The 9,183-nt window shown below is 34.9% G+C and overlaps 4 protein-coding genes and 1 long non-coding RNA gene across 5 annotated transcripts; 1 reads left to right on the top strand and 4 right to left on the bottom strand.

The window, feature by feature from the left end:
* Window positions 1–747: 747 nt before the first annotated feature.
* Window positions 748–3,115, bottom strand: LOC109588102 (U-box domain-containing protein 35-like). The gene is made up of 5 exons (XM_020004294.1): window positions 2,762–3,115; window positions 2,533–2,708; window positions 2,298–2,486; window positions 2,101–2,248; window positions 748–2,003 (listed from the first exon to the last, which is right to left on the bottom strand). The coding sequence occupies exons 1-5, from the start codon at window positions 2,940–2,942 to the stop codon at window positions 748–750; spliced, it is 1,950 nt and encodes a 649-aa protein (XP_019859853.1). The 5' UTR covers window positions 2,943–3,115.
* Window positions 3,116–3,845: 730 nt separating this feature from the next.
* LOC109588104 (protein CARMIL-like) lies at window positions 3,846–5,262 on the bottom strand. The gene is made up of 6 exons (XM_020004296.1): window positions 5,230–5,262; window positions 5,120–5,182; window positions 4,908–5,069; window positions 4,801–4,860; window positions 4,640–4,753; window positions 3,846–4,588 (listed from the first exon to the last, which is right to left on the bottom strand). The coding sequence occupies exons 1-6, from the start codon at window positions 5,258–5,260 to the stop codon at window positions 3,963–3,965; spliced, it is 1,056 nt and encodes a 351-aa protein (XP_019859855.1). The 5' UTR covers window positions 5,261–5,262; the 3' UTR covers window positions 3,846–3,962.
* A 301-nt stretch (window positions 5,263–5,563) lies between these two features.
* On the bottom strand, window positions 5,564–5,823 carry LOC109588105 (uncharacterized). The gene is made up of 2 exons (XR_002187960.1): window positions 5,732–5,823; window positions 5,564–5,682 (listed from the first exon to the last, which is right to left on the bottom strand). It is a non-coding gene; the product is annotated as an uncharacterized LOC109588105 (long non-coding RNA).
* Window positions 5,824–6,992: 1,169 nt separating this feature from the next.
* LOC105314916 (superoxide dismutase [Cu-Zn]-like) lies at window positions 6,993–7,722 on the bottom strand (the record flags this gene model as incomplete). The annotated part of the gene is made up of 3 exons (XM_020004293.1): window positions 6,993–7,115; window positions 7,219–7,234; window positions 7,526–7,722. Coding segments are annotated over 3 exons (327 nt in total), but the record flags the coding sequence as incomplete, so codon positions are not given.
* A 109-nt stretch (window positions 7,723–7,831) lies between these two features.
* LOC109588103 (splicing factor, arginine/serine-rich 15-like) lies at window positions 7,832–8,888 on the top strand. The gene is made up of 3 exons (XM_020004295.1): window positions 7,832–8,164; window positions 8,245–8,352; window positions 8,677–8,888. The coding sequence occupies exons 1-3, from the start codon at window positions 8,129–8,131 to the stop codon at window positions 8,881–8,883; spliced, it is 351 nt and encodes a 116-aa protein (XP_019859854.1). The 5' UTR covers window positions 7,832–8,128; the 3' UTR covers window positions 8,884–8,888.
* The last annotated feature ends 295 nt before the right edge of the window (window positions 8,889–9,183 follow it).

Below are 9,183 nucleotides of genomic sequence, written 5' to 3'. Positions count from 1 at the left end.
CTATTAGGAACAGCGAGAATATTGAGTGAAGCATATGAGTGCCGAGAACTAGAACATCCAAGTTTATTTGTTATAAACTGATGAGGAAAGTGTCCCAATTATAAATTTAATTGTGTGGTTTATGAAATAATAATAATAATAATAATAATGTATTTTAATTGTTTTTTCTACTTTTCCAAGTTTGCAATAGTTTCATACTAAAATAACTGATTATATACCTGACAATATCTTGCCACTTATCATCGTGTGATGTTGTACACTGGTCAACATTAATGAGATGAGATTATGTATTCAACATTATAGAGTACACGAATATCCACATGTAATGTATGCCTGTACCTTCTTACCATCCTCAGCTGATTTTATTTCACAAAAGTGTTTTTAATATAAATTTTGTTTCATTATATAACATGTACATCAATAATAAATAATAATAATAATTATTATTATTTTAATTTGTTTTTTTCTAATTTTTTGTATGATACAATAAAGTAGGCTAAACTTACATCATACATGTACTCTGAGCAAAGAATGTCTTTGCTTTGAGTAACTAAGTTACACGGTTGACGATTAGCTGGACTTTCTGATTAAAATTATTACAAAATTAAAAGAAAAACTGGAATTGGGAGAGACAAAGAAATTGGAATGGGATAATAAGGTACAAAATTCAGCAAAAATTATTCTAAACTCAAAAAAAGATTACAAGGTAGTATGCTTGTAAGCTAAGAATATGCAGCGGTTTATGTATCAAATGTTCATCTTTTCCAATGACTCTATTACTTGAGTCATAGTAGGACGAGCTCTAGGATCAACATTAAGTCCTCTTTGTATGAGAGACTTCATATCAGACCAGGAGACACTACCAGCTTGTACTTCTCTATCAGATGTTGTCATTTCCAATTTAGAGCGCAAATTCATTTCCATAAGGAGAACAGAATAACTGTACACATCCATTGCTGGACTGTGTTGATCAGGAATAGGAGCTTCTGGTGCAGCATATGCAGCAGTGCCTGGCATAACAGTACCAGTACCTTCAGCTTGCACTACTTTGGCTGTACCATAATCTGCTACTTTAGCTTCATAACCAGCAGGTCCAGTGCAAGGCTTTAATAATACGTTAGGACTGCTCACATCTCTGTGAATAATAGGCTGAGGCTTAAACAGGTGAAGGTAGTTGAGGCCTAAAGCTACATCTTGAGCAATACTCAGAATCTGTTCATTGGTTAATTGGTTTCTGCAAATCTCCTGATTAAGACTAGTGCTCATCAGCTCAGTCAAGATGAGGGGATTACCCACTTTAGTTGCACCAATAAACTGGACCAGGTTAGGATGACGTACTTGTGATGCTATACTCATTTCTCTGGAGAAGAGAGCTAAATTGACATCTGAGATGATGATATTATGAAGTGACTTGACGGCTACTCTTAAACCTCTAAAAATACCAACTGTAACGACAGCATAAGATCCTCTTCCTAACTCCTCCATTGTCAAAGTCACCTCATCTTTATCAATAACCCAGTGATCATCACTAAGCTCTTGTTGCTGGTACCTACGAACTGCCTCTTGAGACTGACGTAGCTCCCTATCCTTCTTATATATTGCAATATTTTTCTCCTGTAGCTCCCTATCCTTCTCTTGTAACTGGTTATGATATCTCTCCTCTCTCTCTTCCTCTTCTCTATTCTTCTCTTGTAGCTCATGACGATATCTTCTTATTTCTTGCTCTTTCTCTGCTTCTTCTCTTTCCTTCTGCTTCAATTGTTGATGATAAACTTGTGCTTCTCTCTCCTTTTCTTGCAATTTTCTCTCCTTCTCTTCAAGACTTTGGATAAGAGCTTGTACGGTTTGCTCAATATTGGCTGTATCTTCTTTTCTTGGTTTCTGGTACTCCTCCAACCATATTCTTCCTGTCTGTAGTTGCTGCTTCTTCTTGTATTCTTCATTATTCATGCCGTTGGTATCTAATGTATCGCCTACTGTCCACTCTTCTTTACTGTTAGCAACTAAAATATAACGATAAAATTTAGTGGATGTGTAGAGTCTCTACGTGTATAAATAAATGTACATGAATGCGAAATTAAAGTGTGCATTGTAACTGACCAAGTTTAGTTAACGTGGCAATGTTAGCATATGTTCCATTTTTATCAACACATCCTCCAACAGTTATCAAAACACAATAAGGCCTAGGAATGAGCACTGAAAGAGAATGACTATCTCTTTTACTAACAGAGTCAGCCGGTACATCCAACTGTTGATAGAAAGAATTATAACTCACTGTCCAGATCTTATTAACATACCTTTATCCAGCAATGTTGAGTGATATTAAATATCCAATAATCATCCAATGTATCACCATTCTTATCCAACCCACCACTTATCACTAGCATAGGACAGTCTGATCCAGTTATAATAATAGCACCTGCATGAAGCCATCTACTCGCAGGCCATTGGCATATTGCTTCAGGTTTCTTTATACCCTGCCAGGTCTAATAAATAAAAATAATTGACAAAAACATTGCATATTTAACATACCACAGTGCTGATTGATATCTCTATTATATAAATATTGTTAGTGAAAGTGGTCTTAGCATCATCATTAGTCACTGCTCCACCAAACAGAACAGCTCTAGTGTTGTTGATTTTTTCAATGATGAAGCCATCGGCAGGTAGCATGCATTGACCAATGATTGAAGGATTGCTCCATTTTCCTAAATTATAATTCTTAGTAGTAACATATTTGAAAAAGTACATAAAATTTTACCTGAAGATAGATTATATATCGAGTGCTCATTAGTACGCCAGTTTCCACTAGGTAAACCTAACTCAATATATTTATAACCAGATAGTTGTTTAGCTGGCTCAGATCCATATCCTCCTATCATTAGTAAATGGTGTACTCCATCATGTTCAAATGATATCATTCCACCATCACATCTCCTCATAACTGGTCCACGGGGATCAGTTGGTTCTAATTCTCTCCACTGAAGACTAACGGTATCCAGTTGTGTAATACTGTTGTGAAGGCAGTCGTCATGGCCACAATAGCCCCCGAAATAATACAATTGATTATTTATTGCAGTACAGCAGTATCCCCTCACTCCTAATGGAGGAGTACCAGTAGTGTCTCTAGTGATCCATTGACCAGTGGAAGGAGTAAAGTGCTGTATATTACTAATGATCCTTCTCTTCTCTTCACTATCATGTACTTTAGGTAAACCATCCTGATCACCACCCCACACATACAGTGAATCACCTACTGATACAGTGCGGTGAGCAGCTCTTTTATGTAGCTGATCTTAAATAGAGCAATGATTAAGCAGCAACTTTAATGAAATCTTACTTTCAGAGTTCAGACGCCATAGGACTAAAAACCAAAATTACTTTTGCCGAAAGGTCAGGCCTGGCCTGGATGGGAACGAGCCCCACCCTACAATGCAGCTATAGCCAGCTCAGTAGATCTAGATCGCACGTGACAGCACTGAGGTGAGTAAACAAGTAATGAATCTATGCCCCTTAGCCATGCTGTCATAATAAATCATGAAGATTAGGTTATTTAACTTTAAAAATAGTTAGACCATGTCTGTACAAACTCACTTCATCACTAAAGGCTTTGTCCAATTATAAAGAAAAAAATCACTAAAGTTTTAAGGAAATTTAAATAATATTTTGTTATCCTAACCACTCGTCCACTCCAAAATTAACAGCCAAAATTAACAGAATATCCACATGTGATCTATGCTTGTATCTTCTTACCATCCTCAGCTGATTTTATTTCACAAAAGTGTTTTTAATATAAATTTTGTTTCATTATAATAACATATATACAATGTATATATTTATATACATGACGTGTTAATAATTGGTATGTAAGAGAATTAAGGCAAAGACAAAGAAAATCTGGGGAGACAATACAAAAATAAAAATAAAACAAATAGACTTTGGAACACTGATGGGGCAAAGTATTATTTTTTAGCAGTGCCTGCCTGCTCGTAAGGAGTAGAATCATAGGAGTAGGCTAGTCTAGCACCAAGTAATAACGGAGTGCACATTGCTTTGTGTTTCTCATCTACTACGATCTTTCCCAGTCTTACATTCGACTTGAGAGACTCGGCCAGTTCCAGCACTCCCTCAGTATCAATGCTAGTGTTAGAGACATTGAGAACAGACAATGTGGAGTTGATGCATATAAGTTCAACAAGTGATGGGACGCTGACTGAAGTGATTCCAGTATCGAACTGAAGTGATAGGTGCTGAAGCTTCTTGTTATGCTTTAGAAATTGAGCTAGGATAATGACCCCTTCATCATCAATGGAATTGTGATTGATATACAAACTCTCTACTGTGTTATTATCTGAAATTTGAGATGAGAAGAACTCAACAAAGTCACATGTAAATGGAGTTGAGTGAATATACAAACTGCTGATATTTTTCATCTGCAACAGAGGTATCAGCAGCAACTGAGCAACATCAGAAGATGAATCATTGAGGTAAACGTGTCGATGTTTGTCCTTTATCTTTGTCAGGAGATTTGGACACTGCTCTGCTGATGGAGAGGTAAAACGGACTTCAAAATCACCCAATTTTATCACTATAAGAGCAAACATCATTAATGAATAAGAAAGTGTACTCCATGACTTACTTTTGTGCTGCTCTATATTTTGAAGCTTAGTTCTCAAATCATCAATTTCTCTGTCCTTTGCTTTTGTCATCCTTTGTTCCATCTTTAACTTCTCATTGATAGACTCCGTCATATCTGTGATCATATGTGAACAAATATTGTATAATTGCATTTATGTATACCTCTTTGTGCTTTCAACTCTTCTTCTTTATCAGACAGCAGTTGCTTTGTGGATATTAATTCTACAAAGTGCATACATCAAATTATACGATTATGTCATTATCATCACCTTCATTTGTTGTCGACAGTTTTTCTTGCAATAACTTAATCTTTGATTCATTCTCAACTTTAATTTCTTCTTTGGATAAAGCGAATGATCTTTCAAGAGTAGCCACCTTTTCCTTCTCCTCAGCTAATTTCTGTTTAGTAGATTCTAATTCTTTATTAGCAGCTGTTATAAGTGCATCAATATAGATTATCATTATTAAAAACTGTTCTAACCAGCAATTTTTTCTTCATTATTACTAATACGAACTTTCAAATCTTGAATCTCAGAATTCAATTCTTCAATATTCATTCAAAATTAATTTTTAAAATGACCATGTTCTTACCATTTTCCTTCTCTTTGTTGGCCAGCTGCATTTCTTCCTNCATAGCTATATAATGTACATCATTTAATTCGTAATCTGTTATTTTATTCTTACCAATTTTCTCTTCTTCCTTTGTTTGAATAACAACTAGCAGCTCTTGAAATATACAATATATTTAATTAAACAAGATTGAATGATTCCTACCATTTTCCTTCTCGTTGAGAGCAACTTTTACAGTCTCAATTTCTTTCTCCATTCTTTCCTCAATATCTACATGTACATTTAATTCAAAATCTGTTGTTTTATTTTTACCAATTTTTTCTTCTTCCTTTCTTTGAATAACAGCTAGCAGCTCTTGAATCACACAATAATATATTAAATCAACAATATTGAATCATTCCTACCATCAGTCTTCCTGCTCTTTGAGAGCAGCTTCTAAAGTCACAATCTCATTCTTCATTCTTTCCTCAGCATCTACATATACAATACAGCAATACAGCAACTAACTTTTTCATATTTTTACTTGAGGGTTCCTCTTTTCCTGATACAAAACTTTTGTGATCAGCATGACCCTTATCCAATTCAGATGATTGTTCACCTATAAAAATAGTCCTGCATGGTACATACATGTAGCATACAATGACATCACTAAAATAACTATGAGTATATATACACATTACATAATGGATGTAAGATGAGTATGTGCAGTTGTATGACTGCAGGAACTACAAAGCACATGTAGGTAATGGGTGCATTAAGATAAACATGTATATACTAACAATATGTAAATATATTTGTGAGATATTGATCGTAATCATCAGCCACATCCTGTTTATCTGGATCCTTTCTCAATTCCTCTAGCAATTGTCTCCTGCTTGCAGTAGGAGTGTTTAGCCATAACTCAATCAGTGCTACTGTCTTCCCACTCGTTAAGAGCTCATCTATATCCTCTTTTTTCAGTTCCAGCATAGATCCCAGTATTACTCCAAACACGAGCCATTCATTTTTAGTGTCAATGTGTTGAATTAGCTCTTCTTTTGGTGGCTTCTGATTCAAAAAGTCATTAAAAGAGATATCTCTGTTACAGGCCATTTGAATTCAAACAAGGCAACTAAACATAAAGCAACAATGCATAATACATGTACTACTGTTTTACTATAACCTCAAAAATTGTTTAGTAGTTTACCTAATTATAATGTAGCTTACCTTTTATCTATTGATTCTTTCTAGTTCTTGAGATATAAACTTAAAAGAAATGCAAAATCAGCACTTTAGTAGAGTGTTTTTTTTGATAAATTCATAGGCCTGGTGAGGCTAGTGAATAGTGATTTTGCATAAATTATGCCATAAATCTTAATATTAATATAAACAGGTTGCAATCAGCTGGAAATAACAAATATTTCATGCATCATTATCAAAAGTAAATTACTGTTGTCAATATCGTGCTTTAATGTTAGTCATTAACTAATTAATTACTAACTAACTAATAATACAGCTATTCTCTTGTATAGACCTTGCAAACTGCCAAGTAGGTGGTAATGTGACAACACAATGCAAAGACACGCCTCAATCTAGAAAGTCTCCTTTGAAGTTCATAGATTGGTTTATGAATTGGTTTGCAAGGTCTGTGCAATTTGCTGTACTGGAAAATGAACATGCTCATTGCTTATTCATGTACATGTACATGTATCTCTATAAGAAACAATGATTTTTTAATGTCAACAGCAAAATCACTACATAAATGGAAATGTTTCACATAACTAAATAAAGTTGTTTATTGTTGCTGTTGTTGTTTATTGTAATTTGGTGCTACCAATCACCCCACAGGCCAGACGAGCTCCAGCATGACCAGTAGTTAGACTGTCAGGATGACCATCTTTACCAAGATCATCAGGATCAGCATGTACCTACATGTATGTACATGTATGTACACAGTGTAATAATAATAAAATATAATTCTTTCATTATTCATGACATGAATAATGAAAGAATTTTTTATTATTATTACACTGTACATGTGGTGATCCTAAGTTATCAAATCAATGTACGTGTGTCTATAGATACAGGATAGATCTTAATGTAGTGACACTATATGAAGGCTGATCTGCTTGCCAATACTCATGCATCATTGGTCAAAACAGCTCAGAATTTAATGGAAGGATATTTTAAGTTACACAATGTACATGTACTGCTAATAGCTTTATTACTTAAGACCCAATGGCAGCAATTAAAGGTCCCTTACTCTACAGTGTTTAGCAAACATTAGGGACAATTAGAAACAATCACTGGATATACACATGTACATGATCACAGGTACATGTACTGGGCTTCAATACAACAAACATGCAATCTGTGACATTTACAACTTGTAATTAAGAAAACTAAAATTGCCTCTACTCTCCCTCTCTCTCTCTTTCCTTCCCCTCCCTCTCTTTTACCAGATGCATAATCTCCAAACTGATGAATGTGGAAACCATGATCCCCAGGAGCTAGAGATGAGACCTTGCCAGTCACTTATAATGCCTTCTTCCTAAAGGAGGGAGAGAGGGAGGGATGAAGGGGAGGGAGAGAGGGGGGAGGCAAAAGAGAAAGAAGGCAAAAGAACGAGGGGACAAATAGGGAGAGAAAGGGAAAGGTAGAGAGTGTTTGAAGTACATGTAGCCATATATTAAAGTCACTATTTCTTGCATGAACTAATTTTTATATCTATTTGTGGATGACAAATTGAGAAAAGAGCAGAATCGCAATAAATTAGTACACGCTAAATCAATAACATTAGCAAATCACTGATTAAAAATACATAACTTAAAGTGATGAGAATCGGCTGTTGTTAAAACTACATGTGTAATGCACGCGATATTGCAGGTTTATGCTTTACATACAAAATTGTTGAAATTGTCACACTGACCAGCTGTCAAAAATGTTAGAAAAATACGGAGCAGTAACTTCAATTGACATTAGTCTACATGCACTTACATGTACATGTACACATGTAACCTGTATTCTTATTACAATATTCTCTTCCTGTACTTTTAGTTTATTGTTGCTCGTGGGTGTGCCTATGTTGTCATGGAAACTCGCGAGGCTGCGGCTAAAGTAGTAGATCAACTGAGAGACCCAAAAGTCCTTGGACAGAAATGCAAAGTACGAGAGAAAGAGAGAGAGATTGTTAATAAATGCATCAGAGAATGTAACGGGGAAAAAATGTAATCCTTGTACTACGTGTATAGTACAAGGATTTTGGCCTGATACGGTTTGAGAAACTTCAATAATTTGTAAAAAAAATCCAAACTTGCAGCTCAAACTTTCTATATGCATATATTATACATGTAAGAACACGTATAATGTATCAGAAAAAAAATTTTAAATGGAGAATTCTGTCCCGTTTAATTTTGACAAAATTTGGCCAAGGACTTTAGTCCGATTATGAAGCAACTAACATATCATTACATCATATTATCGTGATAGGTTGCTTGGGCCCCAGGACGTGGTTCTAAAGGGAAAGAGTTTGATCCGAGTTGGGACGTGAACACTGGTATCAGTAACATATCATGGGACAATGTGAAGACAAAGTCACAAGTGGAAGCACTGGGTAATGGAGGTGTGGTTGATACTAGTACACTCCCACCTCAGCTACGGGAAGAAGAAATAGCTGAAGTTGAAATGGAGAGTTAAGAACATGTACATCAATAATAATAATAATAATAATACTTGATAACATAACATGCAGTGTATGTGAAATGTATGCATGCAATAAAGATGAATATACCACTGAATAATGGCCCACTGAGATATTTGTAATGATTATATTCAAGAATTTACATGCACCTTTAATTCATAATAATTATTCAGAATTTTAAATAATCATAACACAAAAACTTTGGTACTTATATCTATCACTGCATAAGTGAACTACACAATCAAAAGATATTTACAGTGTTCATGCAGTTAATTGGTATAATCTGTACTGTCAGT

Source organism: Amphimedon queenslandica, unplaced genomic scaffold (genome assembly GCF_000090795.2).
Source record: "Amphimedon queenslandica unplaced genomic scaffold, v1.1 AMPQUscaffold_12286, whole genome shotgun sequence".
NCBI lineage: Eukaryota > Metazoa > Porifera > Demospongiae > Haplosclerida > Niphatidae > Amphimedon > Amphimedon queenslandica.
This window is presented reverse-complemented; position numbering and strand designations above follow the sequence as displayed.

Excerpts from the sequence above, each read along its gene's own strand:
- LOC109588102 (XM_020004294.1), bottom strand. The coding sequence starts at position 2,942 with ATGAGGAGATGTGATGGTGGAATGATATCATTTGAACATGATGGAGTA. Across the intron at positions 2,709-2,761 it reads GATATATAATCTATCTTCAG|GAAAATGGAGCAATCCTTCA; the intron begins GTAAAATTTTAT and ends ATTATAATTTAG. Across the intron at positions 2,487-2,532 it reads AGATATCAATCAGCACTGTG|ACCTGGCAGGGTATAAAGAA; the intron begins GTATGTTAAATA and ends TTTATTTATTAG.
- LOC109588104 (XM_020004296.1), bottom strand. The coding sequence starts at position 5,260 with ATGCAGCTGGCCAACAAAGAGAAGGAAAATG. Across the intron at positions 5,070-5,119 it reads TAATGAAGAAAAAATTGCTG|CTGCTAATAAAGAATTAGAA; the intron begins GTTAGAACAGTT and ends CACTTATAACAG. Across the intron at positions 4,754-4,800 it reads AGAGTTGAAAGCACAAAGAG|ATATGACGGAGTCTATCAAT; the intron begins GTATACATAAAT and ends ATATGATCACAG.
- LOC109588103 (XM_020004295.1), top strand. The coding sequence starts at position 8,129 with ATGTTAGAAAAATACGGAGCAGTAACTTCAATTGAC. Across the intron at positions 8,165-8,244 it reads GAGCAGTAACTTCAATTGAC|TTTATTGTTGCTCGTGGGTG; the intron begins ATTAGTCTACAT and ends CTGTACTTTTAG. Across the intron at positions 8,353-8,676 it reads TCCTTGGACAGAAATGCAAA|GTTGCTTGGGCCCCAGGACG; the intron begins GTACGAGAGAAA and ends TTATCGTGATAG.